General features: G+C 44.8%; 2 protein-coding genes across 6 annotated transcripts; both read left to right on the top strand.

Moving 5' to 3' along the window:
• The first annotated feature begins 42 nt into the window (after positions 1 to 42).
• On the top strand, positions 43 to 6085 carry PTGES3L (prostaglandin E synthase 3 like). Of its 4 annotated transcripts, XM_064495748.1 has the most exons (8): positions 43 to 483; positions 864 to 977; positions 1084 to 1150; positions 1257 to 1355; positions 2904 to 2993; positions 3702 to 3755; positions 4250 to 4277; positions 4464 to 6085. In XM_064495748.1, the coding sequence occupies exons 1-8, from the start codon at positions 233 to 235 to the stop codon at positions 4469 to 4471; spliced, it is 711 nt and encodes a 236-aa protein (XP_064351818.1). In that variant the 5' UTR covers positions 43 to 232; the 3' UTR covers positions 4472 to 6085. The 4 variants fall into 4 exon arrangements, with proteins under 4 accessions (XP_064351818.1, XP_010980129.1, XP_010980127.1 ...); XM_010981827.3 differs by having other exon boundaries at positions 44 to 254; positions 842 to 977; positions 4250 to 6085; XM_010981825.3 differs by having other exon boundaries at positions 45 to 483; positions 4250 to 6085.
• A 1041-nt stretch (positions 6086 to 7126) lies between these two features.
• AARSD1 (alanyl-tRNA synthetase domain containing 1) lies at positions 7127 to 16109 on the top strand. Of its 2 annotated transcripts, XM_010981824.3 has the most exons (12): positions 7127 to 7279; positions 7430 to 7561; positions 9237 to 9396; positions 10641 to 10698; positions 11139 to 11295; positions 11390 to 11506; positions 11726 to 11856; positions 12276 to 12342; positions 12529 to 12620; positions 13084 to 13138; positions 14553 to 14647; positions 15874 to 16109. In XM_010981824.3, exons 1-12 carry the CDS (start codon positions 7241 to 7243, stop codon positions 16007 to 16009), a joined length of 1239 nt encoding a protein of 412 aa, XP_010980126.1. In that variant the 5' UTR covers positions 7127 to 7240; the 3' UTR covers positions 16010 to 16109. The 2 variants fall into 2 exon arrangements, with proteins under 2 accessions (XP_010980126.1, XP_064351817.1); XM_064495747.1 differs by lacking the exons at positions 14553 to 14647; positions 15874 to 16109 and adding an exon at positions 14221 to 14546.
• The last annotated feature ends 6901 nt before the right edge of the window (positions 16110 to 23010 follow it).

Below are 23010 nucleotides of genomic sequence, written 5' to 3'. Positions count from 1 at the left end.
GGCTGGGAAACCCGGAGGAGGGTGGGCGGGACTCAGACGTCACCAAGTTAAGACGTCACTCCAAGCGGGCCTTCCTTCGGGATTTAATTCCGCCCTCTGGCTTTTCTGTTGAGCGCCTGCTGTGAATCAGGCACTGCGTGTACTAAATGTTGGAGGAACAGGTGAATGAAGCCGGGGACAAATCCTTCCATATGTATCAACTCTAGTGTAGCCTTTGCCTTGATCTCGGCGGATGGGTCGTCTGTTCCTAACCTGTACGTTTCTGGATATCCCAAAATGGGAAGGGCTGCAGGGACTATGCTCTCCCAGAGTTTCTTCGGAGTGCGGATCCCTTGGCTGTAGGGCCACATTCCACCTGCCTTTAAACCCTTCCCCCGACCATAAAAGGAGAGGCAGCTGCTGGGGGTGTCCCCAGGATCTAAAGATAGCGGCCCTTCTCTTGGACTCCAAACGCCACGGGGCAGCGGGAGCCGCCATGGCACGGTAAGTGCTTCTGGCCTCCCCTTTGCCTGGAGATTACTTGCCCCCACGTTTTCTGGGCGCTCCAGGTTCTGCGAGGTCCCATGGAAATCCCGGTCCCCAGGTCTCAGTAACTTTGCGGTAGTGAGGGGAAGTGTGACCTGAACGTTGTCCGTAACTCCCCACCTCTCTACTCTCGTACTTCCGATTCTCCCCAGGTTCACCCTCGCGGCACACACTCACTCCCATCACTCCCCTTCCACCCGCTTCTGTCCTACTTAGCTCCACTTTGACAGTGATGTAGCATAAAACGTCCCTGTATTTTCCTCTCCTTCCACCTTTCCCAAATGCCCTCCGTCTTTCCTCTCCCACCCCTATGAAGCCCCACCTCAACTCCTCTTCAGGCAGCATGCCCGGACCCTGTGGTACGACAGGCCCAAGTATGTGTTCATGGAGTTTTGTGTTGAGGACAGCACCGATGTGCACGTACTCATCGAAGACCACCGCATTGTGTTCAGGTAATAGCCCCCCACTCTAGAGGGCCTGGTTTCCCAGAAACCATCCCTTCTTCTAATGCTCCCACACTCAGCCTCCTGCATCTCCTCAGCTGCATTGTCTCCTCAGCTGCCAGAATGCCGATGGAGTGGAGTTGTACAATGAGATTGAGTTCTATGCCAAGGTGAACAGCAAGGTAAGGGTGGGGTGGGACAGTAAGGTCTGGATGGGATGGCTGCCTGGGAAACTGGAGATTCATTCTAAACCTCAGACCCTAAGAATGAAACTCTCTTATCTGGCAGGACTCTCAGGATAAGCGCTCTGGTCGCTCCATTACTTGCTTTGTGAGGAAATGGAAGGAGAATGTGGCCTGGCCCCGGCTCACCAAGGAAGATATCAAGGTAGGTGTGTGGGGAGTGCTGCTCTTTCTCCTGGGCTTTCTATGTACCCAGGTACCCAAGTTATGTCTGAGACTCACTCTTGGCTCCTTTCCTACCAACATTCAATTACTCACCAGGCTCTCCCTGTTTGACCCCCTAAAAAGTCTTGAATCCATTATTTCATCTCTTCCTAATTTGGCTTCTTCCATTACTGACTGAGGTTTGTAACATACTTTCAGCCCCACCCCCAATCCATCCTCTGCATTGCTTGCAGGGTGGTCTGTCTAAAACACCCATTTGACCTTGTCCCTCTTCCACTTAAGACCCTCCAGTGGCTTCTTCCCTCCTTAAAGTTGAAAATTGGCTGCCTGCTGGCTGGCCTGGCTCCCACATTTGTAGCAATCTTTACAGTGTTAAAAAATTATTTTGATTGGTTACTGACATTTCAAAATATGGAGATTTCACCTAAAAATCCAGATTCTCAGCTTCTCTCGGAAACTGGAGACTCTGGCCACACTGGTCTAAATTGCTAAATGCCTAGAGTTGGAGCTCAGAATGGGGCAGGGGCTCCACTTCACTTTACTCCTTTTCATTATCTCCCTAACACTCTTGGCATTTGAACTGATAGCTTCTGCCATTTGGGTTGAAGTCCAAGCACCACAGCATGGCATACAAGCTCATGACCTGGCTATTCCTTCCTTCTGCAGCCTCATATCCCCTTACTCTCTGCCTAACACTTCACATTCTAGCCACAGCAAACTGCTTGCATCTCTTTTCAATGCACCAGGCTATTTATCTACCTCTGTACCTTTGCTCAAGCTCTGCCTTCTTCTTGGAAAGTCTCCATCACCACTACTTTTGTCCATCTAATCCCTGCTCTTTCTAAAGACCGTGTTACTACTCCAAGAAACCCGGGTTCCCATAGCTCCTTTCTGGGTTCTTGTGATATCCCCCACATAACCCTCTGTCACACTTTCCCCCACTGTCACATTTTCCACATTGTGTTACAATGATTTATTTACATTTCCCTTCCCTATTTGCTTCTTGATGGCTGGGACTGTGTATTGAACATTTTAATAATCCCAATGCCAACCTCAAAATCTGGCCCATAGTGTGTGTTCAATAAATATCTGTTGAATGAATGAGTGAATAACTTCTTTCCCTATCTAAATGTGGGAACTTGGAATATGGGCCTCAAAGGGTTGTCTCTGATCCTAGGGAATGCAGCCTGGTTGACTCCTAGGATGCTTTATGATACAGTTATCTTCCCAGATGTGTTCTCTCTTTGGTCAATCTACACCTAGAGGGGAAAGTTTCTATGCTTTTCCATCCCCTACAATGCCTGGCAGTGTGCTTGGCACTTAGTAAGCTTCTGGTAAATCTTTGCAGATGATGATGATGACATGGCAGCCTGGAGGGGGGTTAGCCAAGGGGTGCTGTTGGGAAGATAATACCCTCATTGACCCTCTTTCCCCCAAGCATGCTCCTGTACACGTGCCCACACTCAACTATACACTTCTGCCACTGCCTTCCTGGCCTGTGACTCTCTCTGTGCTTTCCCTCTTACAGCCAGTGTGGTTGTCTGTGGACTTTGATAACTGGAGAGACTGGGAAGGGGACGAAGAAGCGGAGCTAGCTCAAGTGGAACATTACGCAGAGGTAATGCTGTTTTCTGCCCATTGGAATCATTCTCTGTGGCTCTCTGCACACATGGCTCTGGAGGATGGTCATCAGGGCTAGGCAGAGGGACATGAGCTCCCCAGGCAGGCTGCTCGTTGGTGCTGACAGTCTTTACATGTTTTGGGCAATGTTTATCTAGTAGGGATGAGAGAAATGAATATTCTGTTAGTGAAACTGTATACATAGATTCACTCACTATTCATAGAGTCCAAAAACGTTTGGCAAAACCTTTTCCTACTTTTGTGTAATTCTTATTCTCTCTTCTACTTTCTTTGTGTGTGTGTGTGTGTGTGTGTGTGTGTGTGTGTGTTTCCTGAGCCAGAGAACTTCATGGGAAGCTCAAACTACACAGTATAAAAATCACATCATAAAATAAATTATCATAAAATAATTCACATCATAAAGTAAGTTCCCAATAAATTGTATACTGCCATATGGCATTTGGTTTCAGAATTTCAGCTACTGTTTATTCAAGTTGCAAGACCCTAACCTGGATTAGCAAGGAGGGTGCTGTGTGTATGTGTGCTTAATTTCCTTTTAAAAAAGGGATCATTCCAGTGATGTATTAGGAACTTTAAAGCTGAGGCAGCTGTTTGTCTGTGACCACTTGTTTTTGGTCCACAGATATGCAGATTGCTCTTCTGTAGCCCCTCTTTTCTTTTGTGATGACTTTTCTCCTCCCATTAGCTGTTGAAGAAGGTTAGCACCAAGAAACCTCCTCCTGCAATGGACGACCTGGATGTAAGTAAAGCCTGCTTCTCAACCCTTCGGTTTCCTTTTAGCCCTTAAAAATAAGATACCAGAAAGCACCTGTCCCATTCTTAAGCACATAGTGGTTCTCAGTGCATGTTAGCCAAATCTGAATTTGACACAGGAGGTCCTATGTTCTTCTCCATGCTATAGAAAACTCTAGCAAGACCCTCCTCCCTTCCGTCTCCCCCTCTTCTTCTCCAGTCTGGTGCCTGGCCCTACTGACTGTCTTTACAGCTGTAAGGACCAGTAGCATTCATTGAAATTCTGACACAAAATGCCTGGCCCAGCGCTGTTTATTGAGCACCAGTGGCTTATTTTATTATCCAAAATTTAAATCCTTCTGTATCAGCCTCCCAAGAAGTTGTGTAATTCAGAAAATCACCAAAGAAAACTTGGAGAGCTGGAGAGAATAAGCAGCATTTGTGAACACAAATGTCTACTCTTTGCAGATTCTACAGGTGACTTTTGTCTTTTTTTTCTAGGATGATTCTGACAGTGCTGACGCAACAAGTAATTAACTTTCTGTGACAGCAGAGCTGGGGAGGAAGCTGTGGCTGTCTTCCAGTCACTCTGACAAGCTAGGGCCTGGGACTTTGTCAGTTCTTTGGCTGCGTACCAGGGTCCTCTGGGACCTCTGAACTTTTCGAGAAGCTCTTTATTAAGGGCCCTCCTTCATGCTCTGTTTCTTCTTCCTAGGCACTTGACTATGGCTGCTGCATCAGATGGTGGGAGAGATGGGTGGGACTTCTGGCTTCCTACCAACTGACTGTCATCTTTGCATTTGGGCCACTCATTAGGGCTTTCTTGAGTATTTGAGCCTGTGTCTGTGGCGGGGAGAGGAGGGGTAGAGCAAGAGCCAAAGAAGCAGCATTTAGATTATAATAAATCTCTAGGAACTGTTCTCTGTCTCCTTCTTGTACTTCTTCCTCCTGGAGGCAAACCACTTCCCCCTCTCTAATTCCTCTCAAGGAGAGGTGGTGTCAGAGATTATGGCTCCCACTGTAGAGATTGGGAAAAAGATGTTTGGAGTAACTTCTAACCAATCTGGGGGACTTCCCCATGCCCAGATCTATGCTCTGATTTCTCAGAGCAGAAACCAGCCTTTCACCATGTGGCTAATACTGCCACCCCTAGAACTATCCAGAAACCTACCTCAGCTTCCTGCATACTCTAGAAATCTTTACACTTTCAGACGTAATTGTTATATTAGTTAATGCCTATGTCTGTTTACTCCTCCATTCATCAGCTACCCTATTCATCCACAAACATTTTTTGAGTGCCTATTGTGGACTTAAACCATGACAAACAAAATGCAATACTCAGACTTTGCCCTTGAACTCATGGCAAAGTACAGAGGTTTGTTTAAAAAAATTAAACTTTAAAATTTATATTGGTAATATATGGACATAGTTTTAAAAATTCAAATGATATTGAAGGGTGTAAAATTTAAAGTAGAATTTTCACTCCCTCAATAGGGATAACCACGGTTACCAGCTTTTTCAATAAATTTTTATTTACCTGTGTCTACATCTTTATATCTATATATGCTCTACACATTATAAATTCTATAATACCTATCATTTATATTATATAGTTATATAGTTACATATAAAACAATATATAACATATGGAACATAAACATATACAGTATCACATATTGTTTATATACAGTATATATATATATTAAAATTTAGCACATATATAGGCAAATGCAGTGTGTGTGTACACAACAGGAACATACTGTGTACATCTTGCACCCTGCTTTTTTTCACTTAATATGTGTTGGACCTCCTTCCAAATCAGAGTACATAGATCTAACTCTTTTATCATGGCTACATGGTATTCGATTGAATACATTTTCTGTAATTAACTGGTTCCTTATAGAGGGGCATTTAGGTTATTTTAAGTCTTTTTAAATTTTCAGACAGTGCTGCAGTGAACATTTAAAAAAGTAGATCCTTACATATTTGGCAAGAATATCTGCCAAATTTCTAGGGTAAATTTCTAGAAGTGGAATTGCTAGGTCAATGAGTAGATACATGTAAACATTTTGATAGCTGTTGCCACTTTGCTCTGAGATGAAATCACACGAGTGTTCACTTCCACAACAAGAGTGGCCCATTCTCCAAAACCTTTTAGTTGTTTGCCAAGATAAAAAATTATACCCGGTTTAATTTGCTTTTAATTATGAGATTGCTTAATTGTTTAATTTCATTAGTGATTAATATTTCTTTAATGTGCTCTGTCCATGTCTTTCACCCATTTTGCTATTTACATTAGTTCTTAAACTTAAAAATAAAACTTATAATTCAAAGCTGTATTTGTATCATGTTTTACAACTTACTACGTGTTTATATATTACCTCATTAACATTTTTGAACCTTATTATCATCCTTAAAAAATAATTAGGTCTTTTCTTCATAGGTGACCATATAGGTCACAATAAGTGGCAAAGTTGGGGCTTGAACTTTTATAGCATATGTCCCCTTAACCACAATTCTGAAAACCAAAAAGTCCAAAAACCTACTTAAAAAAAAATTGTCACCGAAATTCATTTAGCAGCAAAATGTGACCTAACATGATATGAGGCTATTTATAGTCCATTCCATTTAGTGTATTTATTTCTCTGCATAAATATTAATGCGTTTGATTACACGGCAATGCTCCAGAGTTCCAAGTGGAATATATTACGTAACACATGGGTATGCTCTGCATTACCGCTTAAAATCGGAAAAATCCTAAATTCTGAAACAGCTGGAGACTTCAAGCTTTTTATCAGTTGATTTAAAACAGCAGAAAGTTAATCTTAACTTTTACTCTGTTTAACGTTTTAAGTACTGACTGCAGTTTAACTTCTGTTAACCCCTTTATCTACACTGTCCAATCCAGTAGCACCGGTCACATGTGGTTATTGAGTACTTGAAATGTTGCTTGTCTGAACTGAGACGTGATTTAAGTGTAAAATACACAGTGGGTTTAGAAAATTGTGTGCGGGGGGGGGGGGGGGAATCACTTATTTAAAAATACCCATTACATGAAAATAGTATTCTGGATATGCTGACTTAAATAAAAAGTATTAATATATGTAGCTTGCATTACATGTCCATTGGGCAGCGCTGCTGTGCATCCAAGTCGATACCATTCCGATTTCGACGAGGTGGGCTTCCGCAGGGCCGAATTACGTATATCCCTGAAGCCCAGTGAGGTCAAACTAAGTGATTTGACAAGTTCAGGCCGCAGTTTTGTTTTGTCTCATCTTCCGGTTGTTTCCAAAAACTCTTAAAACAGTTGCTAAACAACGCCAAACACCTGTACATCGCGTTTTCAATAAGTTTGTCCAAACCACACCCCGTTCTTGTCCTCTTGCGTCTGCGTAGAGGCGCGCCCGGAATGAAGATTGTCCCACTTCGCTCTCCGTCCGCCGCTAGGCGTTTCGGCGTGCGCGGATCCCGGCGTCCTGGAAGATAGCGGCGATGGCGTTCCGGTGTCAGCGGGACAGCTACGCCAGGGAGGTACGGCCGGCGGGGCGAGGGACTGATGCTCCGAGCGGACTGGGCGGTGCTGGGAAGAGGGCGCCGCGGGGAGGGAGCGCCAAGCTGGAATCAGTCTCGGTGCGCTGCGGGCTGGAATCGGGACTGACTTTTTCATCCCTTTTTCTGCAGTTCACCACCACCGTAGTCTCTTGCCGTCCCGCGGAGCTACAGACCGAAGGAAGCAACGGCAAGAAGGAAGTGCTGAGCGGTTTCCAAGTGGTGCTGGAAGACACGCTGCTTTTCCCCGAGGGCGGGGGTCAGGTACCAGGCCCGCCCCTCACTGTGACCCTCTCCCAAGGAGCTCCTAATTCCTTTCTGCTCAGGTGGAAAAGGCTCTCATCCCTCTCTGTCCCAGCTGTAAAGATTGCAGATGGAAATTGGTTCAGTTCAGTTCATTTGTTCATTCGATAGATATTTATCAACAAATACTCAGGTAGTCATAACACATGGTGGGTACTATTTCCAGGTTCTAAAGGTAAAGGGTGAACAATAAAGTGTCTCTGCATGCATAGAATATTTATTGGAGAAAACGGGCAAAATAGTGAATAGATAAATAGTATGCCAGCTATGATAAGTGCTATAAAGAAAATTAAAGGTTGATGGAAAGAGTGATGGGGATGTTCTCCTCCTAGGTAAGGGGCAAGTTATTTCAGTCGAGACTTAAGTGAAGTGAGGGATAAGCCATTGCGATTATCTAGTGGTGCTGGTTGGGGAGGGGAAGTATTCCAGGCATAGAGAATAGCAAGTGCAAAGGCCCTGAGATAGGAATTTGCTTAGGATGTTTGGCGTGGGCTGAAAAACTTTCCCCTGAAGGAGCACAACAGAGGACAGAGGTGCTGTGATGAGAAAAAGGACAAGGTCCAATGTGAACAGGGGAAATGATAATAGCACCAAAGTTGGGCCCTTGGGAGAGGCTTTTCTGGCAGGGAAGCCTGAAAGAATCAGACAAGTCTAGTTGACTGCAAATAGTCCCATGTAGTTGGAGCCTGTGGTGTGTGTTGATGACAGGTTGGAGATGACCTTGGAAAGGTAAGTGCGGGCCAGTTGGGAGGGCCTAGAAGGATATGTTAAGGTATGTGGAGTTCACTCAGGAAGCTGTGGTGAGCCATGGAGGTACTTAGGCAAAGAAGTGACTTGAGAAAACATGTTCAGTAAACTTGACTGTGAGAAAGCTCCAGTTTCCTATCAGTGTTGTCACTGCTACAGTGATTTTTCCCAGTATGGAGGTTTTTTGATCTGCTGAAGGAAAACCTGTGACCTCAGGTATCCATAGCAGGTCTCATTTTATTATATACTTCTCTCAAGAAGTCTCTCCTGATTCCCCTTTCCTTTGAGCTCCTCTAGAACATCATGCTTTTTTGTATTACGGTGCATCATAGATCATAATGCAATTGTCCATTTGCATATCTGTATTCTTCAGACTCTTCAGTTCCATGAGGGACCATGTCTTGTTTACATTGTATCCTTGGGCAGACACTGTGTCTTGTAAGCAGTTGATACTTTGTAATGTTTGATATTTTCAAATGAATGAATATTTTTGAATTTAATTCTGGTAGCAGTGCAGAAGATGAAGTGGAAGGAGAGGGAAAAATTCAGATCATTTTAGAAACTGCTGAAAGACAAGAATCTAAACCAAGGCAGTGAGAATGAGGATTAAACTTTGGGTTTTACTAAAATTTTCATTGCTTTAGTTACAATTTTTGTTTTAATTCTGTCATTCTGTTCTGAAGAACAAAATATATAGGTGCTCAGTGTGAAGAGGACAGACAGTTCCCTCATGGAACAGTGGACCACCTCACTTGGCATTGCCTCTTCCCTTAGGGAAGCTCAAATTCTGGGTGTGTTTCTCACATACTTTCCTTAGAGGGTCTTTGTATCCAGAAGTTAGGGTGTGCCCTTCATCCCACCCTGATTATCTTTTATTTCTTTTCTCCAGCCTGATGACCATGGTACAATCAATGACATCTCTGTGCTGAGAGTGACCCGCCGTGGTGCACAGGCTGATCATTTTACCCAGACACCCCTGACGCCTGGGACTGAGGTCCAGGTCCGTGTGGACTGGGAGCGGAGGTTTGACCACATGCAGCAGCATTCAGGTAGGTGGGGCGGGATAGGGGACCAACTGCAGGGGCAGTTGCCATGTGTAGGAATGTCATGATGATTGAGATGTGGTTTGGGTGCTTTAGGAATTAACCTTTTGGAAGAGACAGACGTATTCAGAATCAGCTCTGATTCAGGCAGAATGCGGTAAATGTTATAAAAAGCAATGTGAACGGTAAAAATATTAGAATAGCTGCTGGTTTGAGGTATTACTAACTTCCCACTTGATATCTTTATCTTGATGTCTCATAGGCTTCTTAAACTCCAAATGTCCAAAATGGAATTAGGAAGCCACCCTCTCCCCCAGACCTGGTCTTCTGTTGCATTCTCTTATGTTCAGGGCACGGCATCAGCATCCACCCAGTTGCTCAAGTCCTGGAAGTCCATCCAGACACCTCTTTGGGGATAGCCAGTTAATCTGAGTCCTGTCGGTTTATTTTCTAAATACTTCTCTACCTGCTTCCACTGTCAACACAGTCACCCTCGTTCATGCTCATTGACTTTCCCCAGACCTCTGTAGTAGCCTCCCAGCTAGTCTCTCCACATCCAGTCTTGCTTCTTTGCAGCCCATTCTCCACAAAGCAGCCAGAATAATATTTAAAAAATGAAAATCCAATCAGATCACTCCCCTGCCTTTAAAGCTATTCAGAGGCTTCCTGTAGCTCATGATGAAGCCAAACATCTTGTCATGGGCTGCAGGACCTGCCTGGTCTGGTGCTTATCTACTGCTCCAGCCTCATCCCGTTCCCCTCCCTCCCTCTCTGCATTCTGGCCATGCTGGCCTTCTCTCGATTCCTTGAACACCTCCTGCTTCTCTCCTTCTTCAAGGCCTTCAGTTGTCTTATTCCGTCTGCCTTCCCAGTTAATTCCTTCTCTTCTTCCTCCTCTTCGTTTTCCCTGTCATCAAACAGGGATAACGCTGCATCTCTAGCACCAAGCTTGCATGTAGTGGGCACTTGGTTTGTTGAATGAATGAATGCAGTACATTAGAATTCTGCCATTGCTGAGCTACGTTGCCTTTGCATGTTATTTGATCTTTCTAGGCCTCAGTTTCCTCATTTGTGAAGTGGCATCATAAAGCCTCTTGCAGAATTCTCTTGAGGATTTTCAATAAAGTATCTCTCAAGAGTATTCCCCAGCACCTGGCAGGTCTGCAACAGGAGAATTTCTGTGATAACATTGACATTGGGATTGGGTGGCTGTCTGGGCTTCTCACTCTTTTCTCCTGTCTCCTGCTCAGGACAGCATCTCATCACTGCGGTTGCTGATCATCTGTATGGTCTGAAGACAACATCATGGTGAGCAGGAGGCAAAGACTAATTGCCAGGCATGGGTCCCTGACTGCCAGCTCCTTTCCCAGCAGTGAGCCGGGGGCAGGAGGATAAAAGGGTGGTGTTCAGAATCTGGTGTGCTCTCTTCCCCTTGATGATGGGGTGGTAGGTATCTCATGTTTGGATAAAAGAAGAAACATCTGCCTTTGCTTAGGAAAGACCATGGAACTTGGAGCCCAGTGACCTAGGGGGTGAATCCCGGCTGCATGACCTTGATCGTGTTCCTTAATAACCCCTCACCTGTAAAATGGAAATGACATTCCCTACTTTGCAACATTTTTGTGAGGATTAAATGACAGCATTTACATGACCATGCTTAGTAAACAATAAACTTCTAGGTATCATTATTATTGTCCTCATCCAAATCCTGTGACCTGCTCATCCAAATCACTCTGCTGCTCTGGCAGGGAGTTAGGGCGGCTCCGGAGTGTGATTGAGCTGGATGGCCCCTTGGTGACTGCGGAGCAAGTAGCTGCCATTGAGCAGGACGTCAATGAAAAAATCAGAGATCGGCTGCCGGTGAATGTGCGAGAACTAAGCCTGGATGATCCCGAGGTGGAGCAGGTGAGGGGAGATCCGGGGGTGGCTTCCCTAGAGTGGCCCTCCCAAGGCTCCTCATCAAAATTCAGCCAGCTCTCCTCCCTCCCTTGTGTTCCAGGTGAGGGGCCGGGGTTTGCCAGAGGATCATGCTGGGCCTATTCGAGTTGTTACCATTAAGGGCGTTGATTCCAACATGTGCTGTGGGACCCACGTGAACAATCTAAGTGATCTTCAGGTAGGTGAGGAAGGACCCTTGAGTGGTTGGGAGCGTGGATGTCGGGAGTAGGGGGTCACATCAGGGTTGGGAGTGATGGAGGGAGATGACTGGAGGGGTCCAGAGTGAAGTCGTGCCTTTGTTGTGTCCAAGCTTGTCGAGTGGTCTCAGTCTCTCCTCCCCTTAGGTACAGCAGCCACGACGGTGTATGCATGTGCATTACCCCCTTGTCTGACATAGGTCATTAAAATTCTGGGCACTGAGAAGGGGAAGAAGAACAAAACCAACCTGATCTTTCTGGCTGGGAACCGGGTGCTGAAGTGGATGGAGAGGAGTCACGGCACTGAGAAAGCACTGACGGCTCTGCTTAAGTACGCCCCCTCCCTCCGCCTCCTGTTCTCAGCTCCCGGACAGCCCAGAGCTTAGCATTCCCACCTGTAAGGTAGACAGAATAATCTCTTATCTCTGGGGCCGTAACATACAATCATGAATGATGAAGCACTTTGGTTAGTCAATCAGATGCACACAAAATGGTTTCTTCCTTTTTTAAATCATTCTTTATTTTTTTAAACGGAGGTACTGGGGATTGAACCCTGGACCTTGTGCATGTTAAGCCAGTGCTCTCCCACTGAGCTGTTACCCTCTCCCCTGAGTTCTTCCTTTATACCCTCTCCCCTAACTGCCTGAGCCTCCTTGGAATGTCCCCAGTTCCCCATCTGGAGGGAGACACACCATCAAGAAGGGCATCATAGATTTATGCCCGATACCAAAAACAGTTTTCCTCTTGCAGATGTGGAGCAGAGGATCACGTGGAAGCAGTGAAGAAGCTACAGAACTCCACCAAGCTCCTGCAGAAGGTGGCTTACCAGGGAGGGGGAAGAAGACGTGGCTTGGCCTAGAGTAGGCTCCCCAGGCTCAGCCCCTCCGCCTAACCAGATGGGTAGTGGGTCCGTGTAGGCAGGGAGCGAGGAGTGGAGAAGGAGACGGTTCTCTCTCTGGTTACCTTTGTCCCGCTGTCAGCTGAGTTATGGCATCCATTTCAGAACAACCTGAATCTGCTCAGAGACCTGGCTGTGCACATCGCATATAGCCTCAGGAACAGCCCGGACTGGGGAGGTGTAGTCACATTACACAGGTGAGAGACGGGCCAGGGGTGCTGGGCGTAGGGCTCGGCCTCTCCCTTATCCGCACTGCATAGTGGGTTTGCTCTCTGGTATTCTCAAGGCTGAGAAGACCCTAAGAGATGTGTCACCTTACAGATTTCCTGGATTTGACATAAACATCTTCACTGTAACGCTGTAACTTTCATTAATACCTCCGCTTATCTCCACCATCTAACCATCATCTCCACCATTTCCCCGGGTGAATCCTGTCTAAGGGAGACAAATACACAGCTTGTTACAAAGTGCTAAGGCCGAGAAGGTTGTTGTGCTGGCCCTCAGCTAGCACCCTCTTTCTCTGCTAGGGCGGTCTGGGACATTGCACAGCAGGAAGCAGTGAAGCCAGCCTCACCAGGGAGGGTAGAGGAGGAGCTGGGCTCCCTGCGGTTTTCCAGCACACCTCCATCTGGGATCTCATGTCTGTGTCCTTTGTTTTAGGAAGGAGGGCGATTCTGAGTTCATGAATATCATTGCCAATGAGATTGGGTCAGAGGTAAGAGGAGCGTGAGGGTCTCTGTCCACACTAGGTGGAGACCAGAGTGAGGGGTGTCAGGTTACATGGTCACATGAACCCATGAAGAACAAGGAGGAGTTCATCCAGTGCTGTTATCTCAGCACTTAACTGTGAGCCAGGCTCTGTTTTAGGTGCCAGGCTCGGTCTGTGGTAGTAACCTTGCTGGGGCTGTGACATTTTACCAGCTCAGAACTCCTTTTATCAGAATTGGAACTCCTCCATGGGCCACCCACAGTTGTGGGCCTGACTTCAAGGGTTGGCAAGGCCCTTCATGCCCTTTCTATTTTCCTTTGCCTCTGGCTTCAGCCACCCCTCCCGTCCTCACAGTCCAGAGCTTAGTGGTTTCTGGGTCTCTCTTTTGCATTTACTCTGGAAACACTTTTTGGAATATCTCCTCTGGGCCAAGCAGTTTGTATATCTCTTCATGATTCTGTGTAGGAAGTATTGATTCTCAAGGAGCTCACGCTTTAGTCTGGGAGACAGCCGTGTATTTGACATTTATAATTTAGGATGGTCAGCGCTAGAAGCAGAGGCTGGGGAGGCTTCAGGGGAGGGGGCCTGGAAGACTGCTTAGCGGTCATGGGCAGACAAGGGAGCCAAGGCGGCCAGGCAGAGGGAGAAGAAAGATGGAGGTTTGGGTGATGGCAGGCACAGGGTGCATGGGGGCGGCGAGGTGGCCAGGCTGCAAAGGTTGGCAGGAGTCAGATCATGAAAGGCGTTGCGGTCAGCAGCCTTTTGCCCCTTTCTTAAATGTTCAACCTAAGTTCCTGTAGTCATTTTCAGAAAGTTTCTTGTCCCTAGTGGGCCAGTGTGGATGGGCTGCGTTATCATTCATCAGGAATATCACTTGTGGTTTAGGGGAGGAGAAAACCTGTTCTTTTAATTGAGATACAGTATATAATGTTGTGGAAGGTGTGCAGTGCGTTGGTTTGATACATTTATATTTTGCAATATGATAGAAATTTGTACTTGAGATTGAAGAGGGTATAGTTTGGGGGGTGTTGACTGCATATCTTTAAATATCAGGTCTTATCTTCTTGTCTTTTGTCCTATAATGGAAGAATTCAGCCGGCAGGAAGAGGCAGACGGCACGCACTCGGAGGATCAGAAAAAACTGGTTTATTCCGCACTGGTGCTGGCTCAGCAGAATCACCTCCAAAGGCTGAGCACCTGGCTCGGTCTGATTGCCTTTTATACATGTTAAGCTTCCAGGTATTAGGGACCTTTCAGGCTAAGTGCAGTAAGTTTCTCAAAGACTGTTCCTGGCTGATAGCAAGCAAGATTACAAAAGCTAAGTGCAAGCAACGGGTGTTTATCTTTACAGAAGCCAACGGCGTGACAGTGCAAGCAACGGGTGTTTTATCTTTGTTTAACTTTCCTTCCTCGATTCTAGGAGACCCTGCTGTTCCTCACTGTAGGTGATGAGAGAGGCGCTGGGCTCTTCTTACTGGCAGGGCCGGCCGAGGCCGTGGAGACCCTGGGGCCCAGGTAATCTTCCGTGAACTGCTCCCCACGGGTAGGAGAGCCTGTAACCCTAACCTGCTCATGCAGCCCTTGACTGATGAAAAGGGCTGCACATCTGCATCTCATTTTGATTCACATCACAGCCGTGTGAGGTTGGTCAAGCAGAAATAACGATCACCAATACCATTCCCAGTTTCACAGGTGAGGGACGGCATGTCACATGCCTGAGGTCTCACGGTTCAAGTGACAGAACTGAGACTCCAGCCCAGGTCTTTTGGCTCCAAATCTTACGTGCCTTGTGTTATTTCTTTTAGAAATTGAAACTCATTAAGTGATACATAGATACAGATGCTGGATTCTCACCAGGCAGGTGAAGCAGGTGGTTAAGGCCCCAGCAAAGCAGAAGCACAGATTTGGGGGAAAAATATTTTAAGATTTTGAGACTAAATCAGAAAAGGCATTGATGTAGTTGTTATAAAAAAATTCGAACTTTGTTGGACGTCTTTACCCTTATATTATTGTTTAAATTTTTCATTTTAAATTAAAAATTAAATTTTAAATTAGATACGGAGGTAGAGTGCCCCATATTCTTTCCGGCATTTAGGGTTTCTGAAGCCCTGACTGGCTCTGATGAATACGTGTTCCCTGTAAAACACTGAAAGAAAACCCAAGTATTGAGAGCAATGGTTCCTGACAGGAGGCCAGATGTGGCCTATAGACTGATTTGGCCTGTGTGTTATTTTAAATTTCCAAAATTAGTTGCTACATTCTGAAACTAGGAGATTTTTACTTAAAAATACAGAGTTTTAGCTTTTCTCAAAAAAGGGGAAAAAAGGGCACACTCTGGCAGAGCTGGGCCCACATTCCCGCGGGGTAGTGGCTGCAAGGAAGTGAGCAGTGGCCTCCCCCTTCAGACAGGACAGGCTTGTCCAGGGGCCACAGGCCCACCTTTCTCACTCAGCCCCAGCTTGCTTTGCTGCTGTTCCCACAGGCCTTTCTGTGTACCCCTAATTACACTCGTCCTGCTTCCTGGAAGTTACCATAATTTAGCCCAGTTCTAGACACTTCTGTTGTTTCCCGTTACTCACTCTTCTGATCAACATGGTATGTGTATTTTTGTGCATGGGTTCGAGTATTTCTGGAAGCCATCTGCTCTTCCTTTCCCTTCCCCCAGCCCATGGGGAAAACTTCAGGGATGCCCTTGGTTTTCCCTTGAAAGTCTCTTCCCTGATGGTCTCTCTGCTCCCCAGGGTGGCTGAGGTGCTGGAAGGCAAAGGAGCAGGGAAGAAAGGCCGCTTTCAGGGCAAGGCCACCAACATGAGCCGGCGGGCAGAGGTGCAGGCGCTTCTCCAGGACTTCATCAGCACGCAGAGTGCGGAGGAGTGAGGGCTCGGGCCTCCCTGGTCCTCCCTGGTCTTCCTGCCAGTGGCGGTGGGCCTCCTGTGACCACAGACCCTTTTGGACAATAAAATAGTTCGGCTTGAAATGATTGTGGTACTCTGTATATTCATATGACGAATGACAGATTTATACAGTATATTCCAGTGTGCTAATGCAGTAAGTATCTTTATGAATAAACAGCTTTCTAATTCATTTCCTGTTAGGTATCCCCCACACGAGAGTGCTGTGTTGATGAAACGTGCTGATTTATCTAAACGCAGCAGCAGTCTTTCTGCAAGGCCGGAGGCTCAGTTGAGGGCCTAGACTGCCCTTGTTTTCTTTTCTTTCTTTCCTTATTTCTTTACCTTGTCTTGTGTTTTAGAATTAAAAGGTATCGATGACTGTAAAAAGGTCAAGAAACCACAAAAATATATAGTAGAAAGGTGTTCCAAGTCTCTTACTGAGGCAGAAAAAGATACCAGGCAAGACTGACCCAAAGAAAACTGGTGGCATTATTAATATGAGACAAATGAGAATCATTATTAGAGATCAAGAGAGACAAGTGATAATAAAAGGAAGATAAAATAGTTCTAAGTTTGTATGTATCTATTAACAGCCTCAAACATAAGGCAGACATTGACAGAGCTGAAAGGAGAAACAAATCCATAATTGATGGAAGATTTAAATTCATCTTTCAGCAACTGATAGAACAAGAGGAAGAGTTATCTTGAGGTTAAGAGCATAGACTGGAGTTTCACAGACCTGAGTAGAGATCCTGGCTTTGCACATCTATAGGTGATAAAACTATAAAGACAAACAAGGAAGTGCTTTTAAAAGTCAGGACAGCATTTAGCTTGGAGGGGAGGGAGTGAAGCGGGATGGAGAAGGGACCCGAGGTGGGGGTGGGAGGGTGGTTTCTGGGGTGCTGGCTATGTTCTGTTTATAATTACACATTCTAGTCTACATTTATGTTTTCTTCCAGGAGGTTATATTTCACAATCTAAGAATACAACAACAAAATTCTGGTTCTGTCACTTACCTTGGGAAAGTTACCGTGCCTTTTCAACCTTCACTCTCTTCACTGGTTAACATGGCCATAGTGGGGGTACCTAGTTCTCTGGGTTGTTGTGAAGTAACATTCCATTATAAGTGCTCAAGAAAACACTGTGGATTCCCTGAGATGACCTCGGAATGGATAATTTTTGATTACCCAATGTTCTGTTCCTCTTTACCTGCAAATGGGGGACTGATTGCAACTGCAGGAGTGGCTGCCTGTCTGCCACCCCGAGGTGAGCTGCATCCCTGGGATGCTGTGGATGGACACAGGTGCAGGCGTCCCGTGTGCTTTCCTAGGTTACTTAGGGGCTATGATGGAGCCCAACGGAGGCTTCTTTTGAACCAGGCAGCTCCTCGCGAATAGCTTCAGATTAGATGCCCATCTCCTTGTTCACACATGGATTTTATTTCAGTTAAAGTCCCACATGAAGAAATTCTGTTGCCGTTTCTGCTAGAGAAACTGAGGCAGGCAGGGAGCATGGCTTTGTAGAATTTTGCTGGAAAGAATTGAGTGGTTACTTAGAACAGTGACTTCCAAGCTTTTGTTTTCAATTTAAATAAAGGAAGCCTTTCTTCATGAATTCTTACATATAGAAGCCTAATACAGAAATGGATGAAAGCTTTGTTGGTCCGGGTGGAATAGGGAGTGCAGGCCCTTAGGGAGTCCCTGCGGTGCCCCATGGAGCCACGCTTTGAAAACCATGATTTAGTGTAAACACATTATTTTATAGAAAAAGTTCAGGGAAGTTAGGTCTCAGTGGGTACATAATTAGTAATAATACCACAGTGCATTAAGCTCTTGAGGTAGAAACTTGAAAAGATTAGCTTCAAATTTAACAAGTAATTTTTAAAGCACCTTTCTGTTTCAACATGTAGACAAATCCCCTCAAACAGCCCCTGGGCTAATCCCTCACAAGGCACGTCAGAAGCTCTCTAGTACTAATTCCCAATTTTCCGGTTAGGTTTCAGCTCTTTCTAGGATTATCCAAATCAGGTCATAGAATCAAAACAGAATTCTATTGCAGCAACATGGATGGACCTGGAGATGATCATACTAAGTGAAGTAAGTCAGACAGAGAAAGACAAATATCATATGCTATCACTTATATGTGGAATCTTAAAAAAAATCGAACAAATGGACTTATTTACAAAACAGAAACAGACTCACAGACATAGAAAGCAAACTTATGGTTACTGGCGGGGAAAGGAGAGGGAGCTCTGTGTCAAAATAGCTCTGATGGGGAATCATTTTTCCCTCATGTGTCAAGAGCCCCTAAGAAGAGAACGACGGTGTCCAATTAGTTTGCTCCCAAAGTGAAAGAAGCCGAAACAGCTTGTCTGGTAAGATTGAAAGCCACCAGGCAGCCTACTTGTCAGGGACAAGAGGCTGGAGTCTGAGACCAGCTGGGGCCAGGAGGCAGATTAGTGGGAGAGCTGGGCTGCAGGGAGGTGGCCAGAAGGAATAGGAAAATTTGAGTTTGAGGCAAAATGTACGCATTGACGCTGCATCAGGAGGCTGCCTAGGGGTATGAAAGGCATCAGGAGGTTTTTTTTTTTTTTTTTTTTAATATTATGCCAGTCTCTAGATCCAGTTGTACTATCTTTTTTTTTTGAAAATGTCCAAAATTAAGAGATTTTTTGAAAAAATATATTTTTAAAAACTTTTTCCAACCCTGCCCAGTTTTCCTTGCCAGAGATAACCACTAATTTCTTATGTAGCTTCTGGTGGTGCTTTTTTATAGATGTGTATAAATCTTCCCTATTTGAAACAGAAATTTCAGCATGCTGTGCACTCCTCTGCATCTTGCTTAGTTAAATGAGTGCCATGTTTTTAAAACAAAACCATAGTGTAAAAATCATGCATGACAAAATAGGATTACTGATGGGAGTCGGGGAAGTATATTTGCTTCACAGAAGGTTCCTGACTTACAGAAGGACTCAGGCAGTGTTCCCTCAACCAGAGACCCAGGTGAATTCCTTTTCTCATGTGTGTGACCTCCCTCTATGCTTCTGTTTCATCAGGATTTAATAGACAGAACAGCAGCCTGGAGCTCACCCTTGCTTGCCACCACTCAGATGGGTTCTGGTCACAAATGCCTGGAGTGACCCTCTCATTTATTACCCAAACTCAGGCACTTCTCAGAGTGAAAAGGGTGCTTCACACATCACTCCAGAACCACAGTCACAAACCAGGATGGTCTCGGGCAAAACAGGGTGTCTGGTTTTCCTCCTGAGACTCTCCCTGACCTTCAGTTTATTGACCTGCACGTGGGGATGTGAACACAGTGTCCTAAGAAAGAAGAAAGTTTTCTGAAATAACTCAATTAGGAAAGTGCATCAACATTTTGAGCAAATTAGGTGAAAACAGTAACCGGTTGTGTAAATGAAGGGAAAATAAAGCAGCAGTTTTTGAACTGCTGATGTCACTCAAGCCTGTCAGAGAGGCCCTAATCTAATGCCCCAGGGAGAGGAACAGTTTGTGTTCAGGGGATGGGGTGGCTTATCTTTTGTGGGGGTCACCAGGAAATAAAGCAGTGTGAGTTTAAGCTTATTAGAGTCACAGTAAGTGGGGACAAAGAGAATAATAGGTATTTTATCAATGAGCACAGAGTGTGATAGAGTTTTAGGTGCACATACACACATATAGATTGTATATTCTGGAACATTGCTATAATCCACTTTTACAGCACAGAAATAGTGCAAAGGGACTCCTTCTTGGCTAAGAAAGTTTTATGACCTAAGAAGCCATAAATTGCTAAAGACAGATTCTGCAGCTCATACGAGGTACTAGATCAGATGTTAGTATGAAAGACAAAAAATGTCACACGAAAGATGGACAGGGAGCAGGAGACAGACTGAATGCAGGCAGGCATTGTGCCTAAATGTCCTGAAGCCCCACCTCACCCTCTGGTCCTGAGTGGAAACCGGCAAGTTGGCCAAGCTATACTAGAATGCCAGGCCTTTTCCTTAATAAGAACTTAAATAAACTCCAGGGCCCTGCTGGGAAAACAGACGGCTCAACATACCTTCACGAAACATTCTCGCAGAAAGCTTCTGTATCTCCCGTTCTTTCCTGACGTGGATCCAAATTATGACTAAAGTGCCCTTGAGGGAGGGCAACCAGGGCTATTTGGGGAAGAGCGATGGAGATGTTTTCTTTTTTCCAGAAAGGTCTGCAGCTTCTGTGCAGGCTCCTGCTGGCAGAGTGCCAGGATTTCAATGTCAAGGAACAAAAGAGGATCTTGGGGTACCGACCTGGGCCCATGTCACAAGCAGCAGAAGCACTCAGAGTGACAACCGCCTCTCTCTTTTGCTGAGCCCTTTCCTGGACTCCCTGCAGACACCACCTGCAGCCGAGGCCTCAAACACCCACCTCAAAGCCAAGTGTTTCAGAATCAACGTCTTCTTCAGTGAAAATAAAAGTCCCTCTTCTTTCATGTCACCTAACTTACTTTTGTTATTGTTGATTTGGGGATATATAATAAACGATCACAGAAGTCATCTGTTTATGTATTCAGCAGGTATGTACTGAGTGCAGTGTGTGCCAGACTCTGTCCTAAGAACCAGGCCATGCTGGTGAATAACACAGCTGTGGTCGCTGTTCTAATGGTATTTGAGGTCATGGAGAAGAAAGAGGGGAGGGAAGGAAATAAATGTAAAATTCCACATTCTGTTAGGTCAAAGATCAGGGTGAAGTAAGAGAGAACAGTGGGAGGAGGAGAGCAGGGGAAGGTGGTGGCAGTGACAACGGAGCCTTGGGGAGAATGTAGTCCCTCCTGTTCTCCAGCTCCCAGGCCAATCCAGCCGTGTGATTAATAGGCAAACAAAACTAGCTTCATCTAAGGCAACTCTGCTGGTTTCCCTTCCAACCAGATGGTCATCCCTGAGCCCTTTCTTTATAGAAATCCTAGCGCTGCAAATTGTCCTCAGCCCCGGGAAGCGACCAGGGTCTTAAAGAGGCTGATGGATTCATCAGTGAGTCATATATGTGTGGGGCACCTTTTATGTGGTTGTTAAAAGGAGGCAAAGAATAAGACAGACATGAAGCTTGTTGCTCTTCACCCAAACGAGCCTCTTCCGCCACTTCTAGGCCATTTCCTTCTGGTCCCCTGAGGCCCCCCTCCCTCCCCACTAGCAGAAGGTAAAGCCTGTGTTACACTTCAGCAGAAGGAGGGGGACAAAGACACAGTCTGAAAAAAACCTCATGAACAGAGGAAAATTATGCTTGATAAGAACCTCTGCTAATTGCAATTCCAAATAGTGAAAAGCAGACTGCAGTGCCACTGCTTAATTTTTCTTTTTTATTGAAGTCTTGTTGATTTACAATGTTGTGTCAGTTTCTGGTGTACAGCATACTGATTCTGCTATAAATGTACATATACATATATATTCTTTTTCAGATTCTTTTCCATTGTGGTTTATTACAGGATATTGAATATAGTTCCCTGTGCTATACAGTAGGACCTTGTTGTTTATTTTATATATAGTAGTTAGTATTTGCAAATCTCAGACTCCTAATTTATCCCTCCCTCCCCTTTCCCCTGTGGTAACCGTAAGTTTGTTTTCTATGTCTGAGAGTCTGTTTCTATTTCATAAATAAGTTCATTTGTATCATATTTTAGATTCCATGTGACATTTGTCTTTCTCTGTCTTACTTCACTTAGTATGATCATCTCTAGGTCCATCCATGTTGCTGCAAATGGCATTATTTCATTCTTTTTTATGGCTGAGTAGTATTCCATTGTATATATAAACCATATGTTCTTTATCCATTCATCTGTCGATGGACATTTAAGTTAATTCCATGTCTTGGCTACTGTAAATAGTGCTGCTGTAAATATTGGGGTGCATGTATCTTTTCAAATTAGAGTTTCCTCCAGATATATGCCCAGAAGTGTGATTGCTGGATCATGTTGGCAACTTTATTTTTAAGTTTTCTAAGGAAACTCCATGTTGTTTTCCACAGTGGCTGTACCAATTTACATTCCCACCAACACCCTCTCCAGCATTTGTTATTTGTAGATTTTTAATGATGGCCATTCTGGTAGTTTTGATTTTCATTTCTCTAATAATTAACAATGTTGAGCAACTTTTCATGTGCCTATTGGCCATCTGTATGTCTTCTTTGGAGAAATGTCTGTTTAGGTTTTCTGCCCATTTTTTTATTGGGTTGTTTGGTTTTTTTTGTTATTGAGTTGTGTGAGCTGTCTGTATATTTTAGAAATTAAGCTCTTTTCAGTTGCATCATTTGCAACTATTTTCTCCCAGTCTGTAGGTTGTCTTTCCGTTTTGTTTATGGTTTCCTTTCCTGTGCCACTGTCTAATTTTTATTTTGATTTTGTTTGGTATTGCTTAATTATTGGCTGATATTAAACAAATACAGCAATGTTCTAAGCACTTTATAAATATCAACTCATTTAATTCTCAGAACAACCCCATGAGTGGGATCCTACTGTCATCCCCCTTTTACAGATGAGGATACTGAGGCACAGAGAGGTAATGAGCTTGCCTGAGGTCACACAGCTGGTAAATGGGAGGGCCCATGTGTGAACCAGCTGTCTGGTTCTCAAGCCCATCTGCCTAATCACTGTGCTGTGTGGCCTCTAGGTAGCATATCTACTAATATACTTTAAAAGAGCACACAAACTATATATATATATGGCCCGTATCTTTTCTTTTATAAACTAGCATCTCTCTCATGGTTAAATAAGTGATTTTAGGGTGGGGGCATTTAAGGATCTTGAGGCTGCCTAGTGTTTCTGGCAAGGAAAAAGGATCAAATAAGCAAGCTATAAATAGAAGTGAAATCTTCCATTATAATGCTGCCATGTAGCCTCTAATTTTACCTCTAGTAGGGCAGGTACATACATTATAATGCTGAAATGGAAAAGCCAGCGGTTAATTCTTTTGGGGTCCCCATAATAAGCTCCTAATTCCCTACATTTAATTCC

Source organism: Camelus dromedarius, chromosome 16 (genome assembly GCF_036321535.1).
Source record: "Camelus dromedarius isolate mCamDro1 chromosome 16, mCamDro1.pat, whole genome shotgun sequence".
Lineage (NCBI taxonomy): Eukaryota > Metazoa > Chordata > Mammalia > Artiodactyla > Camelidae > Camelus > Camelus dromedarius.
The sequence above is the reverse complement of the archived record's forward strand: the minus strand, read 5'-3'. Positions and strand labels throughout refer to the sequence as shown.

Bases quoted from the DNA above. Each gene is read 5' to 3' on its own strand.
- AARSD1 (XM_010981824.3), top strand. From the start codon at position 7,241: ATGGCGTTCCGGTGTCAGCGGGACAGCTACGCCAGGGAG. The intron at 7,280-7,429 runs GTACGGCCGGCG...CTTTTTCTGCAG, and splicing joins GGGACAGCTACGCCAGGGAG to TTCACCACCACCGTAGTCTC. The intron at 14,648-15,873 runs GTAATCTTCCGT...TCTGCTCCCCAG, and splicing joins GTGGAGACCCTGGGGCCCAG to GGTGGCTGAGGTGCTGGAAG.
- PTGES3L (XM_064495748.1), top strand. From the start codon at position 233: ATGGGTCGTCTGTTCCTAACCTGTACGTTTCTGGATATCCCAAAATGG. The intron at 1,356-2,903 runs GTAGGTGTGTGG...TCCCTCTTACAG, and splicing joins TCACCAAGGAAGATATCAAG to CCAGTGTGGTTGTCTGTGGA. The intron at 3,756-4,249 runs GTAAGTAAAGCC...TTTTTTTTCTAG, and splicing joins CTGCAATGGACGACCTGGAT to GATGATTCTGACAGTGCTGA.